The 22,788-nt window shown below is 29.8% G+C and overlaps 3 protein-coding genes across 3 annotated transcripts; 2 read left to right on the forward strand and 1 right to left on the reverse strand.

The window, feature by feature from the left end:
• The first annotated feature begins 5,955 nt into the window (after positions 1–5,955).
• LOC149886617 (uncharacterized) lies at positions 5,956–8,257 on the forward strand. The gene is made up of 5 exons (XM_090090830.1): positions 5,956–6,182; positions 6,411–6,441; positions 7,063–7,161; positions 7,402–7,593; positions 7,750–8,257. The coding sequence occupies exons 1-5, from the start codon at positions 6,120–6,122 to the stop codon at positions 7,812–7,814; spliced, it is 450 nt and encodes a 149-aa protein (XP_089946956.1). The 5' UTR covers positions 5,956–6,119; the 3' UTR covers positions 7,815–8,257.
• An 8,319-nt stretch (positions 8,258–16,576) lies between these two features.
• LOC145190339 (von Willebrand factor C domain-containing protein 2-like) lies at positions 16,577–18,875 on the forward strand. The gene is made up of 5 exons (XM_090091160.1): positions 16,577–16,838; positions 16,954–16,984; positions 17,133–17,234; positions 18,234–18,425; positions 18,722–18,875. The coding sequence occupies exons 1-5, from the start codon at positions 16,788–16,790 to the stop codon at positions 18,775–18,777; spliced, it is 432 nt and encodes a 143-aa protein (XP_089947286.1). The 5' UTR covers positions 16,577–16,787; the 3' UTR covers positions 18,778–18,875.
• A 2,143-nt stretch (positions 18,876–21,018) lies between these two features.
• On the reverse strand, positions 21,019–22,678 carry LOC145190499 (uncharacterized). The gene is made up of 2 exons (XM_080067379.2): positions 22,233–22,678; positions 21,019–21,852 (listed from the first exon to the last, which is right to left on the reverse strand). The coding sequence occupies exons 1-2, from the start codon at positions 22,483–22,485 to the stop codon at positions 21,245–21,247; spliced, it is 861 nt and encodes a 286-aa protein (XP_079923505.2). The 5' UTR covers positions 22,486–22,678; the 3' UTR covers positions 21,019–21,244.
• Between the last annotated feature and the right edge of the window lie 110 nt (positions 22,679–22,788).

Consider the following 22,788-nt stretch of genomic DNA (forward strand, 5'->3'; position numbering starts at 1 on the left):
TCAATGTAATCGGATTACCTCTATTGTTCAATACCACTGGTCACTACCATTAGTCACTATCACTTAAAATTGCTTCAGGAATCTCTCTCTTCAGTATACAACAGTATGCAGTACCAACATTATGGTCCATTTGTTCAATAACGTATTTAAATTATTAATCCTAATAATCTTAATCGTTTACCTAGTTCATCGTTTATACCCATGATTTATTGATAAAAGGTCGAAATGAGAACGCAAGAAATACTAATAAAAGTTCTTCTACAACGTTGTACTTTGGGTCTTTATGTGTTTTTTTTTCAAACTTCTCTCATATCCATGTTAATTAACGCTGTTCTCGTTAGTAAAAGTCTTAACTCAAAAAAGCTGATAGAGGGTTTAATAACTTCTCTGAAATATTGTCCAAGATTATTCGCGATGTCTGTTGCTGGCAGCCAAGTCTACAATTTTAAGAATTACTGTTTAATTTTTGTTACAAAATATTTGATTACACCCCATTTTACATGAAAGGGAGGTAAAAAGACAAGCTTTCATTCCACCGATGGCTTACGAAAAGCTACTCGATTATCCAAGTCGCAGAGAAAGCAGCATTTTGTGTATCAATCTGCACGTCCATGAGTGGTGCAGCCATTTTAAAAATCTACGAACGTTCTTTTTTTTTCAAAAAAAAATTTATATTTTTTATTTTTCATTAAGCAATGATGAATATTTTTTTTGTGGAGGAGGAAAATTTAGAGACCTTGTTTTGTTTATTATATATTATAATAAAATTGTTATGTTTATTATTTATTATAATCGTCATCCTTTTGGATGATGTGTGCAATCAATCACAGAAGTTAGTCTATTTACATGCTACAGTAAATTACATCCCTAGTTAAAAAAAAAGAAGATCGTCAAATCTTTTTGCGGAACATCACAGAAAGATATAACTGTTACCCTTTCAATCAAAAGATTCAATTGCTATGATTAGGATTTCTACTTTTTTCTTAGAGAGATCCAGGTTCTTAACAAGATTACTTGACATAATGATAAAATTCCTTATAAGTTTACTGGTTTTTTTGATCTTAAATATTTTATGACACTAAACTTGCGGTTTAACATTAATTTATCTTTTTTTTTGAAGAAAACTTTTAATATTAATTAAGTTGTATTAAAACTTGTTTACCCCCCCCCCCCCTTTTTAATTGGTTTCAAGTAAAAATCATTAATTTTCTGAAGTTGGTGGCGCAAGAAATCTTGCATACATTCGGTTCTCAGACTGCCAGTTTTATGCAAGAAAATATTATGCAAATCTCCAATAAAATTATTACATGTAAATCTTAGAATACTAACTAAAATGTATTCATAACAAACTCAGTGTTTTTTTGTCTTATGCGTAAATATTGTAAATACTTATTTTTAAATTGACTTATTGTACCTTTCCAAAAATCACTCGGAGGAGAGTTACGATAATCAAAGAGATGTGACCAAGTGTTTTCTAATTGACAAAAAAATATAGTTTAATTTGATATTTCTAATTTCATGATTTTACCTTTAAACATAAAAATAAGAAAATATATAAAATTAAGAAAAGATCAGTGTAAATAACAGTTCGTTTGTTTTCAACAGCTGGATGTAAAATTTTCGCTTTGCTCTTTAGTCTGAGTTGGTTTTGAATGGTCTTTTACACGACCAAAGAGTATTTTTGGGTATATTTTTTTGGGAATATTTTTTTGTTACATTTTAATACAACAAAAAATCTTCCTAAAGCACACGACTAACAGAATAAACTGTTTCGTTTTAGTAAAGACAGCGCAGGCGCCTCAAGACGATGAAGGAGGCCTGGGCTAACTTACTCTGATGGGCCTGAAGAGGCCAGGGTTAAAGTATATGGGGAAAGGGTAAGAGCGTACAGGTCATCCCCCATCATGTAGAACTTCTTGAGCTAAATTTTTCGGGGTTTTTTGGCTTCGATGTGTGGCCAAGAAAAAGCTTGTAAAAAAAAAAAAAAACGTCACAAGAAACCATTACGCTTTTTTCCTATTCAGAAAAAGTTGAATATTTACAAATTTATCTATTTACAAAAAACATGTAATCAATAAAAGACTTGTGAAAAAAAATTTAAACAGTTGTCTAAACGGAAGAAGTAAATGAAACGATTGAACTATTGAAGGTTTTCACATAGTATATAGATTTATTGATATAGCTTGGTATGACGTTATACCATTTGCAACAAGTGCGATATATCTCTTAAATAATAACACAAGATTATAAATTACTTTATTTTCAAGAAACCGTTTTTCTGCACACGCACATAAATTTATGCGTAATTATACAAATATTTGATTTTTAGCGAAGAAAGTTACGCCACTCTGTTTATTTAAAGAATATGTCTATTAATTCGTATCAATTTAAAAACGATCTTCCCTCAAAGTTTTAAAGTGCCACACGACGATTCATTAGATTTAACCCTCTTGATAGAAGTGACGTAAAAATATCATTAATCTTTGAAAGGACGCAACGAGCTTCAAAACTTGAACGAGAAGATATTTAAATCGTTCGGATTGAAAAAAAAAAATTCGGTGTAAAACCTGTGTAATTCAAATGGATCAATGGGGACAGGTCTTTAATAATTCTTTTTCTTAACCAACGATATTGCGCAAAAGCGTCAAACTGATTCTCTTCCTTCTATCGTGCTTATGTTAAAAAGTAATGTTTACTAAATTATTCAAGGGGGTAAAAATAAATTCAGAAAAATGTAGTTCTAAAAATAGCATAGCGATTTTTGCAGTTAACAAAAATTTAACAAGAGAGAAGTAATTTTGTCGAAGAATAGAAAAAAAAACTTGCTTTAACAATAAACTGGATAATGCAAAAAAAAGATAAATATATTCTGAATTCGGAGGATTTTGAACAGCAGAGATTCATTAACGACGGTTATGTCGACAATAACGGCTACCTACAAGATTTAAGCCAAGAAGACATCGAGCTGCAACCTTTCAATAAAGAAACTTTTGTAAGGTTAAAATCATCAGCAGTCGAATTTTCGCATATGAAACGTAACAAAGTAAAAAATAACTGTGGAATTTTGTCGCCCGTTTATTCTAATAAAAATACAGAAGAGTTGAAATTCAGTCCCTCTTCAGAAAGTGATAAAGAAGAGGATTTTAGTGAAAGATTGAAGAGAGAATGCGAAGAGTTTATTAAAAATAGCTTGCCCAGACAAGAGGATTTGATAAAGCTGTTAATGGCTTTGACTACAAAACGCAGGAAGGATGAAACTGATTCGAGAGTAAATAATCTAAACAATGCTCAAATCAAACTGCAATTTGATGGAACGATGACCAAAGCAGAGAGCGAATCGTTTTTGGCGAACAAAAACAGGCGAAGAAATGCAATAAATTGCAATGAACCAAATCATCTGCTAAATATGTTAAAGCAGTATTATGTCGGGAGAACGTTGTGGTATTGTAAGCTGTTGTGAAAAAAGTTTTAGTAAATTTACAATTACAAGTTACTGTGATTTTAAATGTTGATGCAAGCTGAGACTGTTTTTCAGGGACACCCTCACTCAAAAAACTCCTGTTGGAGTAAACACGTGACTTTTTTGATTGCCATGCTCTAAACACATAGAAAACCAGACGGATGGTAGTGATAAGTAATTAATGTTCTGGCGTCCTAGAAACGAATTTAGTTAAACGTTCTGGCGTCCTAAAAACGAATATGTGGTAATCAAATATTATTTGGTAACAACTTCGTCTATGAAAATTTGATCATGAAAAATGAACTTTTTTATTAGAAAAAAAAAAAAATTAAATTAGTTTTAAATTTAAATAAAAGAAATAAATTATTTAGAAACATAAAAAAATAGTTTTTATAAATCGAAGGAACAAATTTTATAATTACTAAAATCACTTGTGCATTTTGTAACTTAAATGAAACTTCTAAGCTTCCTATATGTGTGTGTGTGTGTGTATATATATATATATATATATATATATATATATATATATATATATATATATATATATATATATATGAGTTCTGTGCATTTCTGAGTGAATTTTTTTGAAAATGTTAAAACTGCAGTTTAAAAGAATTTGAACTTGGTAAGCATGTTCAAGTGTTACGCATAAAAAAATAAAACTTTGGCCTCCGAAAAAGAAAAAAGGGTTGCCAACTTACACCACCCAGGGGTTGCCACACCCAAAACAAAAAGAGACAATCTTTAGATCTTTTTCAAGTGCATCTTTTTTATGAATAAAAATTAAGAAAAAAAAGTAAAAACAACATTTTAAACCTAATTAACTTCACTGTTATGTAATATGAATAATAAAAATTACACTACAAGCCGTTATCATTGCAGGTGTTACAAACGTAACACAATATATTTCCAATTATGCAGGACACAGATGCCCAAAAAAGTGACATTTAACGCACTGAAATAAGATTTTCTTAGGTTTAGTTTTAGAAAAGGTTCTGACACAAATCAAATAAAAACATTCCTTATCAATAAATTTACTCATGACTCAGACCTTTTTCCATTAGATATATATTTCATTTATTATTTCGTTTTTTACTAAACTCAGCAATAGGCTTATTAAACTTTTTTCTTTTCTTTTTCTTGTTTTAAAATACTTTTATTTGGTGAATCTGTTAATATTGATGCATTTTATTTTTTCTTACTTCAGCTTTTTGGAACGGTCTCAAATTTTTAAGAGTTAGAATTATAGTTGTCTTGTCTTTTCACTATATATATATATATATATATATATATATATATATATATATATATATATATATATATATATATATATATATATATATATATATATATATATATATATATATATATATATATATATATATATATATATGTATATATATATATATATATATATATATATATATATATATATATATATACATACATATATATATATAAATATCATATCTAACTTTTTCTTGTTTGTTATATTTTACAATTCATTAAAATTACTGGACCTCAGATCAGAATTGCATTCCTATGAATTACAGGAAAACAAATCAATCACTTAAACATCAATACAAATTATCCTCAAATTTACTATTAGAGTTAATGTTTATTTACCGTTACTTGTTCTAGATTTACAGACGAGATTTTCTGATGAAACCTTAAACTCTTTTGAACTAAATGCAGTACCTCGGAATTTATAAAACAGGACAGAATTTACTGCATCAATAATCAATATATTGAATTACATGAAAGAACTGCCCATCATGGTTACTTTTGATGAGAACGTCCAAATAAATAACTTTCTTCTGAATTTGACATTTTGGAGCTGAAATGGAAAGACGTTCTCAAGAAACAACATCACGTACCTGACTGCGCACTAGAAGCATACAAGCAATGTGATGTTAATGTCTTTCCTATAAATAAATGTATTTCGCTAATGTATTGCCCCCCTTCCTGTTAGCGTTGCTTAAAGAGAAAGAAGATTCTCAGCTAACTCATTCTTAGTTAAGATCGACAGTTGGACGAGAACGTTTAAATGAACTAACCACGAAGCATATCCACAGAAATTGCATCACTATTTTAGAAAAAGAATATTGAAACATATCCCAGTATTAAAAAATCGATATAATTAAATCTTTTAAAAGTCAAAACTATTTAAATCTTTTAAAAACTACTTTAAAAAATTATTTGTACCAACACGGGGCCCCGGGAATCTTCCCCGTCCACCCCCCACCCCTCCCTCTCGGCGGCCATGTATATATATATTAAGCAATTATTGAAGATATATTAAATAATCAGATTTTTCAATAAATCAGATTTAAAGGTGTTAAAGGTTTGCTAATATTTGTTTAATTTGTAAATGTAGGAGTAAATATAAATATGCATATCCCCAACTTTAAAAGTTATTTGCATTCAGGTGTTTATTTGTCTGCTTTAAAATTCGAAGAAAATATGTATCCGTTATCCGCAGGTGCAACGTTTTAGTTCTTTGCCATCGTGCGCGTAGGCATGTAGCTAATAAGTGTTGGGATTTATTGTTTTCTTTGATCTTCCTGAGCTAGCACAATAAAAAGAAGGATTCTCCGAAAAAACATAAATTATAAAATTTAAATCGTGAGAAGCATTTATCAGTTCATCAAGTAGAAAAATGGCCATGAATGTTATGCACAGCTTGATTGCTGTTATTTTTTTTTCAAGCTTTTTCCCTCTGGTAAGTGTGGCCAAGAAAAAAGCTGTTACAAAATTAGCAATTGGAATAGGAGAACGTCAGTAGATAATCGTTAGATAACAATCGACAAAGAATAATCGTAACGTTAATAATATTGACGATTACGAATAGCAAAATAAGGTTAACTAACGATCGATAGTGAATGACTATGAATAAGCGTTAGTGAACAATCGATAACAAATGACAATTTAAAATTTTTATTTGTTTTAGATAAACACAGATATTGTTGAAAGTATATCAGGTAAGTCCAGTTTTTTTCTTAAAAGAGCATAAGAAACATTAATTGCTAATCATATATAATAAGTATATATTGTATATTGTAAGTAATATTTATTATATATTAGTATGATGATTAAATAAAGTTATCATAATTATATCATTGTTATGAATGGTAAATGGTCTATTAAAATTTTAAATTATAATTAACTATCGATAAAAATATTAGCGCGTTCCGTGGATTAATCAGATTTTTAGCAAATAATTTTTTTTGATGAACTCAATTGGAAAAATAAGTCCTCTAAATGCAATCAGTTTTCAAAATATTCTTTTTTAAAAAATTTTATTTTTTTTTTCAATTTAAAATCTGGAGATTTCCATTTATTTGTATTTGATGTTATTGTTCGTACAAAGGGAAAAAAAAGTCATTTTTTGCAAATTAAGTTTCTATCTGTGCTCTTCGTTTCTTTCGCGTCATTGTTTACTATGTGTTTATAAAATGCCTTTTATTTTTTATTTTATAAAATGCCTTTTATTTTTTACACTTTTCACTTTTACATTTTTACATTTTTATATTTTTTTTCACAATATTTTATTTTGACGTAGAATGAAATATTATAAATTTAAACTGTTCATAAATATTTAGTACCATTATTGGATCCTCGGTGCAACAAAAAAATGTGTCCGTCTACCTCCCACTGCGCAACTGTCGTAACATTTCCATTTACATGCTGTCCAGCTTGCAGTAAGTGAGCGAAAATTAATTTCAAAAAGCTAAAAATGATATTAAGCTAAATGTTCAATTTAATGCTGTAAAGCAGTGGTTCCTAACCTGCCGTGTATTCCGGGTATGCCGTGTATGCAGTGTATTATAACTTAGATAAAATAAGGTTGGGAACCGCTACAACAGAGAAAGAGTGGGGGAAAAAAAAGGAGGTAGGGTAGTTAAACATCACAAATGATAATATCCTCTTTATGGTTGTAGGCTGCAAGGATACCGCCTTAATTTCTAGCAAACCTGGCCAACGGTTTATCATAGATCAGCCTAGCTCATGTAGTTCCTGTGTATGCAGGAGTAGTTTTGGCGTTGATTACGGTGAATGCAGATTGGTTAAGTGTCCATTGTTATGGTGCAAAAATTCCTTCAAACCAGCTGGGGAGTGTTGCAAGATATGCAGTTAGTATTATATAGTTTCAGTTAAAAAAAAAAAAAAAAAAGTCATTTTATTTATTAATGCTGGTCGAAAATTCCACTCGAAAGTTATTTGCATCGTATTTATTGTTTTTAAAAAACTTTTATAACATTATTTAAATGTCTTTTATATAATTTTAGAAGAATCATCTATGGTTACGGCAGCTTTTCCTCCAATACCAACCAATATGAAAAATTTAAAATAAATGACACCGAAATATCAAGCCATGAATATATATTTAAAAATGATCATTTAATTACTGTTGTGCTTTTAATTGTACACGAAAAATATATGGAAGCCAAATAATAAGGATCAGGAAGCATGCAATACGATTTAGACAATCAAATTTTCAGAGATAGTTATTTGAACGAAATTTATAAAAAAAAAATTAGAAATTTAGTTACATCGAATCAGGGGACAAAGTAAAGGCTAAAATATGGCGCAGAATGGTGATTAAAATTCGGTAAAATTATCTCCAAATTAGTTTTGTAAAGCAATCAGTAAGTTGTAAACTGGATGTAAGATTTTTTTTTTGAAAAATTTATGTACTAAAGAACATAATTTTTTTTAAAAAAGAATTAAATACTATTTATAAAGACGCTCATAACATTATTATGAAATGTTATTAAATTGTTATAAATTGTTATTAAATTGTTATAAATTGTTATTAAATATTATTAAATTATTATTAAGTTGTTATTAAATGTTTTGATTATTTAAATTAAAGTTAAAAAAAAAAGAAGTTAGATAACAAATAATAAAAAATAGCATATCTTATTTTGCTCCAACAGTCCACTTTACCCTTAGTATTCTAATGCTCAATGCAGGCACGTATCTTTCCTCATTTTATGTTGATGTAATAAGAGCTATTTTTAACTCTTTTATTTTTATTTTATAAATAAGACGAAAGAAAACAAATCAGCAATTATAAGAATTGTTAATTGTGATTGTTAAGACTTCTTTTTTTACCGCTCATAGCAAAAAAAAATCCCTGGAAATTCTTTTGGAGCATGCAAGCAAAAGCATGGAAGATTCAAAAAATATTCATTTTAAAATCACTTGTCATCTGCCTGCGTAAAATGTTTAAGTTTGAATATATCTGGAAGTTTTATATAACTTTTAATTCAAACTTCAACTTTTACAAACTTACGTGTCTAACTTTTAGAAAGTTATTTAAAGTTGCGATAAAATGAAGAAAGTAAGATAATCTTGGACACGGCATTTTAATTTGAATTATAAGTTCGCTTCGCAACAATACGATCTAGCCAAAACGTTTTAAAGGACCAACAGAATAATTTGAAGTGTGAATAAGTTTAATTTAAATTTTAGGAAAAAGTGTGGGGCTAGTTTTTAAACAATTGGGATCAGGATTTTTAAACAATTGGGATCAGGATTTAACGGGGAAAAAATAATTTTTAAGAGCCTCAAAGGGTCATATGCAGTCCCTATAAACTTTCCTTGCCCTTATTATGGCTCCTTACACTATATTATGGCCCCCTACTCCTAAACCCGATCCACCCAAAACCTCAAACTTATTCCCAATCATTAAAAAAAACCCTTCATTTTATTCTTTCCAAAAGAATTAGCCTTCCTCAGTTTAAAAGACAAAAAATATGAGCTTAACAACTATGTAATGCAATATGTAGGTATATGAAATATGTATATATGAAATACGTAGAATATGTTGGTAAAGTTTAAATTTACTAAAACCCAGACTAATAATCTCTGAAAAATATAAAAATTTTTAAGTTAATTGTCAACAGCTAGAAGAATGACGGGGTTCCCTTATGAAAATTTCTTTTGGTTAAAAAGTTTTGATGTTGCTGTACAACAAATTGTTTTTTATTTCATTTTCAGGTTTCAATATCATTTTACCATAGCATCATTGATTCTAGAGGTCAGGAGGTCTGGAGGCTGATGAAAGCAAATGAAATTGAAAATATTGTTCACCTAAACTTGTTGGAAATCCAGGGGTCAACATCGATCATTGATATAATTCCTCAAAAGGAGTTTCAACTGATGCTAGGAAAAATCAGTCAATTATTCCAGCAACTCCAATCAATCAGGCCACAAATCAAAAATTCACATTTGAGAGAAGCCATATCATGGCGGTTACTTTGTAGGAAATAACTTCAGCAAATTGCTAAGATATCTGGTGCTAAGTTTTGGGTCTTGTTGAAATATTTTGAAAAATCCGATTGGTTCTGTCAACTAATTTTGGAAATAATCTTGACGCATCATTCAGCAACAAAGGTAACGATTTCAAGAACCCATATCTTTCTTTCAACATCTCGGTCCCTCAAAAAAAACACACGCTTTGTTTACCATGTCATCAGAAGAAAAGAATCTTCTCTAGGACTTTGAGCAAGAATCTCTACTTTGAGCAAGGAACTGAGGTTCTGTATTCAAACTACCAACATCACTTGGATAAAGATATAAATAGTATCCTTTTCACCTAAATTACAGTAAACAGCTTCAAAGTTGTGTTGTTGACTTCAATGGTTAGCGTCTCTGAAGGACTACCAGAGGAAAACAGTTGCAATTGAAAATCTAGTCATCTTCGCAGGTTGTCAGACATGACAGAAACAAATCTTTTTTGAAATACACAATGTGCTTTTAGATTGAAACAGAAATCTGATCACATTTCGTCAGAATTACATCAATCCAGCAAATTAAACCACCGAATGAAAAAATACTGTTTACAATCAACATGAAAATAAAAAATGGTTTCGAATCAATCCAGGAAATATCATTACTTTGTTTAGCATAGCACCTCTTCTTGGCTATTGTCAATGCAGCAATAGTGAGTAATGTCATTAAAGGCTTCATTAACAGCTGAACTTTTTTACCAACCTATTTCCTAACACTCTAGCATTATAGAAACCTTCTCCAATCATTTCTACCTGTTCCCAAAATGCAGAGTTCGGAGAAATACAAAGCCAATTGCAAGAAATCGAATATCACCTTTTATAAAAACAAATTTGCTAATAAAAAGAAAACTCAAACCAAAAACTAAAACTAAAAATCCCCGAAAAGTCAACGAAACAAATCGCGAGGTTAGAATTATTTTGTTCTATCTCCAAGTTTACACGTTGGGAGAAAATTTTTGATTTTTTCTAAAAGTAAAATTTATGTAAAACTTTAGTTTAGATTTTGAAGAAATAATAACTTATGCTTTAAATAATTTATGTTTAAGCAAATTATTTAGAAAAAAAATTATAAAATGAAGCGTATTTCAAAAGTAATTATTACTAAAATTAATAACTCATTTTGTCCCAACGTTGAAAATGGGAGATAGAACAAAATAATTCTTACCTTGCCAAATTTTGAAAATATTTTTTAAAAAACACCCCTCCCCATGATCACAGACACAGTGTCTCTATTGAATTATATTTAAGAAGTACCACCTCCCCTCTCCTTGCTCACAGATACAGACCCAATTCTTGTACTGGTATTAATGATAACAATGACAGTTTTTTTTCATGGAAATTTCACAACTTGTATTCCAATGTGACGCACACAAACTCAAAAAGATGTCAAAAAGTTTTTAAATAAATTTAAATTTTGTAAAAAAAAATTAATTTTCTTAGTGTCTATCAAAAGAAAATTTAATTTTTTTAAAAAAAACAAAACATTTAAAAGCTTCTCCCATTATGCTCCGGCGGAATAGGAATTTTCCATCGTTTTATAATTTTACAATAATTGGGGAGTTAAATTAAATTTTGTTTCATTTTTTGTAAAGAAGTACCAAAGATATTAAACATCACTGAAACACAAAGCGTCCCATTCTCCTGCGTGTCCCCCCTCCCCTCCCCCCCCCCCCCCAAAAAAAAAACAAAACAAAAAAAAACAACTGTTAACTGCTAGCATGGACGTATAAGAGATGGACGTGCAACTCATTGTTTTCCGCAAAAATCAGCGAGCCATCTGAGTTTCCGACAAACTCTAAATTTTCCCCCGTCAACAAAAAAAACTTATAAAATGGCTGCCCACAGTTTTAAAACAGAAACTCTGATCACGTGGTATTAGTTTAAACTTTTATAGCATTTGTTTGATAAGATTGTTCAGGATAAAGTAACTACTCACGCGTTGACAAATTAGTAAACAAATTACACCAAGGTAAAGGAAAATAGTTTTCGGTACGAACAGATTTTATCATTTTTTCAAGACGAACATTTGTAAATATTTTAAACTTTTTTTGTCTAAACAAAGCCCGTCAATGATAAAATTTACCTGTAAGAATAATTTTGTAATGACTAAAAAAAGTATAGAGAAATATAAAAAAGTTTAAATAAAATTTTTTGTCAAGGTCTGGTTTCATTCAACTCCTTGGTCCTTCATTCACCAGGCTTAATTTTGTGTATTTTATGCCTCGACTACTCTATAAGCTCCATAATATATATTCCACTTTGCGTTATTTTTTTATAGGTGTATTTTCTAATGGCTTTTTTTATAATTCATTTGATAAAGCAAAACCTTTTAAAAAGTTATTCAAATTTATAATTATCTTGCAAAATGCGGCCAGATATTTCATGTTTTCGTTTTTCATATCTCATATATTATTTCATTTGTCATAAAGGCACATAATAACCCATTTGTTTTTTTGTCAAATAAAAATTAGTTTATATATAGCTGGTTAATCATACCATGTTAATATTAAATACTTAGTTATTCTTGCGGTTTGCCATAAATTGGCTTTGCTAAATTCTTTAAAACTGTGACAAATTATTTTTTTCTTTATTGTATTTACATTCATTTTATGTATAAGTTAATTATCCTCAACTGTATATATTTCTGTTGTTAAACATAAAAATAGAAAATTCTATAATATTTATAAACTAGAAGTCTACAGCAATATAGTAGATGGAGTAGTTCCCTGTACATGAAACCATTGTGCTCTAGGTAGCTACAAAACTAGTTGATATTTTGTATTATTTATCATATCTCAACTTCTATATCATCATCAGCGGTATTTCTTAAAATATTAAGAATGTCTATCTATATAAAATTAAACTTAAAATCTGATTCTATTGCTGTTATCTTGAATAAGTAAAAGGAAGCTATGTGACTGGTTAGACGAGACCAAAAGTTTTCGACGAATCCGACAGACTTAAATATAATTTAATTTCGATTGTTTAAAACAAAAGATTTGTAACAATGCGCAACAAGCATGGTTCGCCAAAGAAACAATAGGTTGCACGTCCATCTCTTAAGGTGAGTTTCCACTCATCCGTTTTTGCTACGGGAAAGGGAAAGGTATGGGAAAATAATTCACTTGAGCATGCGCAGTGATTAATTTTCAAAATTAAACTACAAACTGCGCACGCTCACGTGATTAACTTTCCCTTCCCTTTCCCTTTCCCGTAGCAAAAACGGATGAGTGGAAACTTACCTTTATATGTCCATGCTGCTAGTGAACTTTTAAGTACTAAATATTAGATCAAAGTCAGAGCGTCTCATTTGCGCAGCTTTAATTCGTTTTTTAATAAATATATTTTTAGTGTAATAAATACTAATAACCATACGTATGTGTAATAACCGTACGGTAATTTGTATAACTAAAACAGCTGCAAACGTTCTAATCTATTTGTTGTAAAAACATTCGTATTTGTGTTACTGGCGGTCTTGTTATGGAACTTATGGAAGTGGCCTGATATAGAAGATTTACCCATTTTTTGTCTGAGGACAAAAAGGGGAACTCCTTAGCTTTAAAATAAATAGAGTAAAAGAACCTTCGATTATCAGAATTTATTGTATAAACATATTTTCTTCAAATTATGTTTTATTGATACTGTTCTTCAAATTACGTTTTATTGGAAGTGATTTTTGCTAAAATATTGTAGCACATCATGATGGCGAGAATTGCATAAAAACCACGTGCGGCTCAACTCTCCAGTGCAGACAGGCTCGTTTCATATTCACTTGGGACAGAAGAAAATCACGGCAAAAAAAAAAGAAAGAAAGAAAAAAAAAAGAAAACCACTAAAAGCATAGCAACTAAATGCTACATTCTTATTAAGAATTCTTAACATTTTCTCATTCTTTTTAAGAAATCATAATAAGAATGTGAGCAACGGAATGTGGCATTTTGTTGCTGTCTTTTTCCTTGTTTTTTTTTTAACCGTGATTTTCTTCTTTTCCTGTATATCACTTGCATTCGATTTTTCTATTGTGATATTACTATATTTGTCCTGCTAATATATCTGTGGCTTGGTGGTAAAAGGACCTAGGTCCAAAACCGCGATTTGCAGTAACAGCTGTTTAAAGACTTCATCCCCTTTTTGAATTCACTTTCTAAAACCTATTTATATCAAAATTTTAATGAAACCCGCTTTTAAGCGCGGTATTCCTCATAACGAAACAGGAGTGAGAACGGGTTAATAATTGGGAGAAATAAAAAAAATAATAATAATAAGTTAAAATTATTATTTCGTGGTCATTGAAACTGTATTTGTAAAAAAGGACTTGCATCCTTTTTACAAAAACAGCTTCGATAACCACGAAATGAAAATTTGCTTGTCATAATATCTAGGCGTTTCAAGAAAACGTAAAACTATAAAGAAAAACCAAGCGATAGATTCACTTGCTTAATGAAAAGAGCTTAAAACAAAAACTAAAATATTTCATGTAGAAACCTTGCAACCACCAATAGAAAGCGATTTAACCTTTTGCACGGTCCAATCTTAAAATAATCCCATCTATCCATAAATAACTTTTTGAACCAGTTTGATCTAATTTTGACGCATTCAACTTGAGTTCAGGAATTAATTAGTACCTGAATCAAGTTAATTGCGTCAAAAAACGATGTGAATTACTGCTGTACCTTCCAATGGATGAACCGCACGGACTTTACTGCGCATTTAAAAAACCGCATGCACAAAAACTGTTAAAATAGCTTGCGCTAAATAACGATTGCAAAATTAAAAACTTTATATGTTAAAACGCATTCAAGCGAAAAGTGAACAAAAGCTAAAACACGTTTTTTTAAACCGTCTTTAATAAAAACATGCTATTTTTTTCTATTATTTTTATTTTCTACTATTTTTATTTTCTATTATTTTTATTTTCTATTATTTTCTATTATTTAGAACAAGTGTGGGTTACTTCCAAGAAAAGTAAGAAACAAGAGAAAAAAAATAATAATAATAAAATAAAAAAAATAGAAACAAGAAACGTATTTCTCTGCAAATGTCACTTTAACTAGTTCGTCACTTTCTTGTAAATTTTTTAAAAAAAAAAAAAGGCACACAAAGTTTTAATTTGATTTCAGTTCTTTTTCTTCTCAAACCAACTATAATTCATAATTGTTTTAACAATGTTAGTTTCATCATTTCCTACAAAAGGTTGCATAAAGATCGCTAGTTAAAACCAGTATAATTATATTTAAGTCAATTTTGACATCTGGGATCTAGATGGCCAAAAAAAAAAAAAATTTGAACTATGGAGCGCCAGGACAGTCCTAAATTTCGCTAATCAAAGTTAAATTATTGTGAACTTATCACAACTTTCTTCGAAAAATTGTGAAAAGTATGTTTCTTAAAATATATTTTAAAGTTTTATTTCAGAAAAACATTGGCGTTCAAGGAGCCTTAAAAAGTCCAATGCTGATGGCTAGAGATATGCTCACGAGATTGAATGGTGTAAGGAGAGAAAATTGCGTGTTTCTTAGGAAAGATGTGAGGTAAAGGAATTTTCAGTGACAAAAAACTATGATGTAGTAAATAGGAAAAGCAGATATTCTTTTGAAAAGATTTAAATCTAAAATGCATTGCAACTGGTTTGTCGTACAAGAGTTTCTTGGTGGCGGAGGAAGAAATAGTATTTGGGGCTGCTTTAAACTTAAAGCGGTTGGTTTTTGTAACCCATATCCAGGTCGAATCAATCAACACACTTACATAAAGGCGTTGAAAACTGCAAGGTTCCATCAGCAGAGAATTATAACTAATGATAGCCAGTTTAATTATAAACTAATTATAATCTAATGATAGCCAGTTTAATATGTTTCTTGAGAAAAATGAGGGCTGAATTTAAAAAAAGAATTAGTCAAAACCAAAGAAAAGTTCAAACCGAAATTTGTAACAACGTGTGATGCAAATGAGTGCTGTGATTTTGATACCGTGGTGCATAAAAACATTCTATTCTAAATGTTCTAAAACGTTGCAAGATCTTCGAGCATGTTTTTATGCACCTATTTTTTTTTTTTTTTAACTTTGTCAGAAAATATTTCCTTATTCCAAAATGTGAAACCATCTTTTCACTGGGGGCCTGGAAGAAGTCACGTATTTAGGGGAGTGTCCAAGAATTTCGTTGTTCAAGTTAAGTATCTAAGAGGCATGGACTTGCTTAAATTTCTATTGTATCGGTACTGTTGTCGAGTGATGATGAATTGCAAAAAATCAGGGTAGTTAGAGCTAATCAAACCATTAATTGCCCCCGCCCCCCTTGCTAGAATCATGTAAAAACACTTTTTTTTTGTTGTTGTTGTTAAACTAAATCAAAATTCATTCACATCAAATTTCATCATAGAAAATCTCATTCAACATTAGTATCAACATACTAGAAATTTGAGTAAGTCCCATGCCTCTTAGTTACCCAACTTGAACAACAAAATTCCTGGACACTCCCCTAAAATACGTGATTACTCCCCATGCCCCCAGTTAAAAAGTTGTTTTCACATCTTTGGAACAAGGAAATGTTTTCTGATAAAGATAGAAATAATAAAAAATTTTCTGGAGATGTTTTTCATGGTCCTAGAAAATGTTCCTATACACCGTGATATTAGCTTTAATATTTAATGTTGCTTTACCAATTTCGATTTATAATTCTTTTAATTATTTTATTATTATGTTCAAAGCTACTTTTGTACTGAGAATAAAGGAACAGTCTGTGACTCTCGCAACTGATTTAATATTTATTTGTTAAGCCTGACGTGTTGAAATTTTCTGCGAATGAACAAACAAATTTTTAGGAGGAGTGACTCTTCAAGCTTCGGTTGCGATGCACTTTTTTGTAATCTTTATAAATGTTCCTTAAAAATCCCACAACATGCAGGTGAAACATTTCTAACACTTATCGACCGCAGCGAATAAATAATTTTCAAAAATATATATATATATATATATAAAGGTTGAATATTCTTCACGCCAGTTTGCTTTGAACAAGAGAAGAATCCGTCGCAATGTATTTTCAGACTTTCGTTGTTCTTATAGTTTTAAATTTAATCTCAAAGGTCATTAATAGCTTTTTTTTTTTTTTTTTTCACTTTATTCATACGTACTAAAAATGCATATGCTACATAAAACTAGTTTTAGATGCATCTATAAAATCCTTTTTCATTTTCTTAGGCACAAGCGAGAATTATTGGAACCGTTGCAAGTAAGGGATCTTGTTTTGCTTTTAAAGAAAAAAAAATTTTTAAACCAATTTGTTAAACCAACTTTAAGTTCTATCAATCTTGAGAAATGTAAAATATTATCAATCTTGTGAAATGTAAAATATTATCAATCTTATATTAAATGTTTAGTTACAACAACCAAACCTAATATGTGCCAGGGAATTGTGTGTCCGTCTGTCTCTCATTGCGCTACAGTAGTGAGACATCGATTTGATTGTTGCCCTGCGTGTAGTAAGTAACTTATATCGTAAACTCGAAAACTTCTCTAGCGTACACATATAACAGACGGTTTTTTATGACGTAGGTTCATCAAAGTTACCAAGGTTATTACGATAAAAAAACTTACGTCAATGTTTAAGCTTTTAAATCCTTCTTATTTTATCCAAATTTAGAAGATTTTACAAAAAAAAAAATAGTTTTTTTTTTTTTTTATTCAAAATTGTTTTTGTACTTTTTGTGATTTTTATAATGAAAACGAAACTAAAAAATGTTCATCTTTTATTTTGTTGAATATTTTTGTTGTATACAAAGAACGGTGTAAACTTTTCTTGTAACGCTTTAAACTGAAAGTGAACCTCAAATACTTTTGATAAAAACTTTGGTTGATAACTGAATCCATGTTTTTTAAAAGGGCGAATTTGCACAAAACACTCATGCCAAATTCGCCCTTTTAAAAAACACTGATATCGATATAATTGTTACTAAGACACCTGATTTTTCGATTTTTTACAATTGTTAACGATTAAAACAAAAATTTCTATAGAAGTTCTTTAAAATAACTCTGATCTAAAACAATATGTATGTTTAGAATTTGAAATTTACAGGATTTCTCAGAAAAAAAATTGCAATGCCTCACAAACCTTATGTTAATTTGCTTCAAGAAATTGCGCAGCGTTGATATTCGATTAAAAGCAAATTAATTCGATTAAAACAAATTTTAACATTTTTATGTCTGAGTGTAAACGTATCCCACGGAAAACCTGACTGTTTTAAACGCATAAAGAAATTTTAATAAACTTTAGAAAATTAGATTTATTTAAACAACTTATACAAAAAAAAACTTATTTTAATCGCTATTAATTGTAAAAAAATTGAAAAAACCAAACTCTGGTGCTTAATTATTACAGAAAAATCGTAAACGCCATTGTCGAATTGAGAGTTGAAACGAATTTTACGCTTTATTATGCATTCTAAGTGACTATCTACTTAATAACCTGCATTTGATTTTAGGCTGTTTGGACGCTTCGCTCACTCCAGTTATGGTTGGGGAGCGGTTTATCATAGATAAGCCTGATGTTTGCAGTTCGTGTCAATGTGAAAGTCATTTTGGTGTAAAGCATAGTGTGTGCATACCCGTACAGTGTCCCGTAATTACTTGCGAAGAGTATTTTAAACCAGCGGGACAGTGTTGTCCAATCTGTAGTAAGTGATATTTTCAACTAAAGATTGCTATTCTTCGATTTTAAATTTTTGTAACTATGTACTTATAGCACTTTCATTTGAATAATTCAAAAAATGGCAAACTTTTGTCTCTTTGACCATCTAACCCCCCTCTCCCGTTGCGCTTCTCCTGAACCTCATAGTTTAGGAGCAGCGCAACGGGGGAGCAATTTTTTTCTTCCCTCCCTTTCAGTTACCACTTTTCTAAAGATTGTTGCTTTTTTTGGATGTGTCTTTACAAAATTTTCCTTTTGTGATGTAATTCTATTTAACTTTAGAAGTGGATCCTGAACCTTTTCCGACAATACCACCCAGAATGACGAATTTAAAATGAACCAGATTTCTAGTCGATCAAATAAAATATTTTTTTTGTCATTTGATAAAAGTTTGATCTCTGTAAATTTGATGTAGAAAGAGTATAAATTTGTAGAACATTGTTAGAATAGTAAATCACGGAGCTGGGTTATTGAATTAAAATACTTGCTTGAGCCAAAAAGCCACATTAAAAAAGCGCATTAAAGCAAATTTTGTAAGTGGAAAAAGTATTTATTTTTCTCAATAAAACACTAGTTTGTATTGAAAAAATTTTTTAAAACTTTTTTAAAATAAATTTAGATCATATTTTTTGTTTGTCAGGTTTCACTCAGAACTTTTCTTAGAAATAAGGAGCATGAAATTTTGTTTAAAATGGCTTTCTTTCCCAAACAAAGATAAAAGCTTGGTGCAAGAAAATATATAAACACAGATCTAAGAAGGAGGTTGATTAATTTCAAATTGCGAAATACAATAAAGAGTGCTAATAACAATCAGTCTAGAGCATGATTTAAAAATCTTGAAGACATGAAGTTCCTAATTCTCGTTTAAGAGGCCAGAAGTAAGAAAATTTAGAAAATACCCATCCAAAAGGCTAAAACTATAAAAATTCCCAGAATTCTCTGTCAATATTGATAAAACACTTGATGTAATACTGATGGTTAGTTGATTTTAAAAACAGAAGATAATTGTGAAAATTAACATTTGAAAAAATAATAATATAAAAGAAATTAAAAATTTGCAATGACAGTTACAAAAAGAAAATATAAAAGTATTGTTTTGAAAAGTTGTCTGATTACATCTAAAAACTTTGAAAAAGATGATGCATTATCATTCACTCATTCACTCACTCACTAACTCATTCACTGGCATGAAAAAAGAAAAGTTCAATATTTGTTCGAATTTTTAAATCATGGAAAGAAATGTGACTATAAAGTATGATTATCATACAAAATATAAATCTGAAAAAACTGACTCAGTTTTTAAATATTGCATTTTATCTGTAAAAGTTATTAGACCCAGTAACAAATCAATTTTGTTAAGAATTAGAAATCCTTTTTTCTTTTACAAAAACAAACTAATTGGTCCTCAAAATTCAACAAATCTTTTAAAAACATGCTTAAAAACCATCATGCAATTCAGTAGAGTGACATTTGGTTTGTCTTCAAACTCCAATTCATCAATTAAACTTTTGAATTGTATTTGACCAAATAAAATTGGTAACTTCTAACGCTGATATTATAGAAAATGACAGATTAAAATACTTAGTACTTTTAATTACTCCCTTTCATGATCACTTTTGATATAACATATGAAATATTGCTATTTGAGGTTATGATTATCTGCTGAATCCTCCAGGTCTAAGATGAATGCTCTACAGTTTTTTTAATCCATTTAGCTATTTGTCTTTCAACTTCAGCACTTCATTCAATTTTATAGTGAGAGGTAAGAACTTTTGAAACCAACATTTGAAGTTTAGAACTACTTTGATCTAAATTACAGAGTAAAATATAAGTATTCTGCTTTACAGATTCTTCATCTGTAAAAGGCTTTGCTTTTATGGATATTTTATGGTTCAAATAAGCTTATTTTAGTAGTATCTTAAAAATACACTTTTCACTGTTGAAATTCAACTCAAGGATCAAGAGAACTTTTCTTTTTGTTCTGTGATTTGATTTTCATGGATATCCCTAAAATGTTCCATATTTTGTTTCATAATGGCGTTGAACATCACTTGTTTTGTTTCATAATGGCGTTTAACATCGCTTGTTTTGTTATGGTGCAAGAGCTTGCAAATAAAACACATGGGATTATTTTCTTTGTCAATAAACGCAAACTTGTTTTCCCAATCTTCTGTAAAACAAACTTTTTTCGTCGCTATTTTTTTGTATTTGTTACAAAGACATATATATGAATATATTGTAGTTATTTCGAGAAGATTCGCGATAGTTTGAGATCACTTAAACTTTTCAGAGAAGACATTCCAAAAGAATCAGTTTGGCCCTTTTATATTTATTAACTAGATGTCTAACTTCACAAAAATTCCCTAAGAGGCTAGTTTTAAAAGTTTTTAATGCCGGTAGCCGTTTTATTTAAACTGACAATCATTTTTGTTTTGCTTTTATTTATCATTGCGTCATTTCAGATTGGCAAAACAAACCTGGCTGGCAAAAAATTTGACTCACTGCGGAAGCGCGAGTTAGATGTCTAGTTAATATCATTGGTTTGGTCATCCCCGGTATTTAATCATAAAAACAAACTCTTGCAATAAAGAAAAATCGTTTATCATTATTTAAATAGAAACATGGTCTTGACATTTTAATGAAATAGAATCAACACTAGCGTCAACGCGAACAAAAAAATAACAGTAAAGATAATAATAAAAATAATAACAATAACATTAAATTGTTATCAACAAAATAGACTTAAAACTTTTTTAGCAGAATCACATAAAGAAATCTATGACTGAAGATACTTGGACAGCAAAACTAACTCTCGTTTTTCTTGTGTTCAATGTTATTTAACAAAGCTTTGTAAACAATGTTGTTAATCTCGTGTTTCACGACGCATTTCTGATCGTCGTTAAGTTTACGCAATTGAGTGAGCAGCATGGTCGTGAATAAGTCATCTTCATCGTTTATTACTTTTCCTTGGTAGCACGTACCAACGTCGCTACTCGAACCACCAGCATAAGCAAGTGGAAAAGCTGAGGCAGGCGGAGAACTGCGAAGAGAGTTTTTGTTTCGCGGTATTTTAGCCGGCGACGAACCTTTGAACGTGTCGATTTGTCGTTTACCCATATAAGAAGGCGTGTTTGGTATTTGTTTTGAAGTCGAATTAATTTCGTCATTGTTAGAGTCACTGGTTTCTTCACTCTGTTCAATAGTACGAGGTTTATTCGGTAGCAAAGTTCCTTTGATTGATCTGAATCTGATGTAGGGCTCCAACCAATGCATGAAATTATACGATAAAAAATCTTCGTGAGTTTTTTTAATTACATTTTCTGAGTAGGATTGATGGTGCGCTTTTTTAAAATTTACTTTCTTTCTACTATAGCGCTTCTTCAAAGTTTCGAAAAGTCGGCAAGCATCCTCCCCTGGTTTCGAAAAAAGTATTTAATATTAATTTGAACATTTTCATGAAACGCTCATTTAAAATAAGTTTAGTTAAATCAATTAAAAACTTTAATGATTGCAATAAAACTTTACTTTTAAAAATATTTAAAACACAGAAATATTTCATATATATATATATATATATATATATATATATATATATATATATATATATATATATATATATATATATAACATACGCACACACACATATACATATATAGTATGCACAATAGTAAAATGTTATATTTCATGTCAAACACGAAATAATAGCAGAAAAAATGTTAAAATTAAAGCGAAGTATGATGATAAAATCAACAATGTTTACAACAAAATTGTAAAAAAATCTTTATGTACTTACCACATCGCAAATTTATCAAATTGGCCACGTAATTCCATGCGTTCTGTCTTGCTTCGCTGTTTTTGTAATCAACATGTTTATTATCATACAAGCAGGGGAAGTTTTTGACAGCATCTGCTAATAACTCGTCTTGTTCGACGGATCTATGTTTTATAAACGAAGAATCGCGTTTTACATCGTTGTGATTTTCTTCACTTGTTAAATCTGACACCGTACTTACGAATTCTAAAATATTTTTATGTTGAGGTTCCATATGGCGCAAGAAAATTATAATCGTCAATAATCACAAATAAAACTCTATTTCTTATCGTCAAAAACGATATTAAAAACGCCTTTATAATTTTAAGCGCAGAGCTCCCCACAAGAGACTGTTGTTTAATCTCATCTTGTGATAACTTTTCTTTCAAATATTCTTTTGTTGTTCGCTCAAAAGCTGAATAAATAACTTACGATTATAAGATTGGATTAAATGGCCTGGTTTCCAGAGTGACGATAATTTTAAAAGCATTAGAATCTTTAAAACTCAAATAAATAAAAAACACTGAAATATGAAAGA

Source organism: Hydra viridissima, unplaced genomic scaffold (genome assembly GCF_058129835.1).
Source record: "Hydra viridissima isolate aposymbiotic clone 2 unplaced genomic scaffold, HvirCarnegie_v1 scaffold_6, whole genome shotgun sequence".
In the NCBI taxonomy this organism is placed as follows: Eukaryota; Metazoa; Cnidaria; class Hydrozoa; order Anthoathecata; family Hydridae; genus Hydra; species Hydra viridissima.

Excerpts from the sequence above, each read along its gene's own strand:
- LOC149886617 (XM_090090830.1), top strand. The coding sequence starts at position 6,120 with ATGGCCATGAATGTTATGCACAGCTTGATTGCTGTTATTTTTTTTTCA. Across the intron at positions 6,183-6,410 it reads TTTCAAGCTTTTTCCCTCTG|ATAAACACAGATATTGTTGA; the intron begins GTAAGTGTGGCC and ends TATTTGTTTTAG. Across the intron at positions 7,594-7,749 it reads GGAGTGTTGCAAGATATGCA|AAGAATCATCTATGGTTACG; the intron begins GTTAGTATTATA and ends ATATAATTTTAG.
- LOC145190339 (XM_090091160.1), top strand. The coding sequence starts at position 16,788 with ATGTATTTTCAGACTTTCGTTGTTCTTATAGTTTTAAATTTAATCTCA. Across the intron at positions 16,985-17,132 it reads AATTATTGGAACCGTTGCAA|TTACAACAACCAAACCTAAT; the intron begins GTAAGGGATCTT and ends TTAAATGTTTAG. Across the intron at positions 18,426-18,721 it reads ACAGTGTTGTCCAATCTGTA|AAGTGGATCCTGAACCTTTT; the intron begins GTAAGTGATATT and ends ATTTAACTTTAG.
- LOC145190499 (XM_080067379.2), bottom strand. The coding sequence starts at position 22,485 with ATGGAACCTCAACATAAAAATATTTTAGAATTCGTAAGTACGGTGTCA. Across the intron at positions 21,853-22,232 it reads TTTGATAAATTTGCGATGTG|GGGAGGATGCTTGCCGACTT; the intron begins GTAAGTACATAA and ends TTTCGAAACCAG.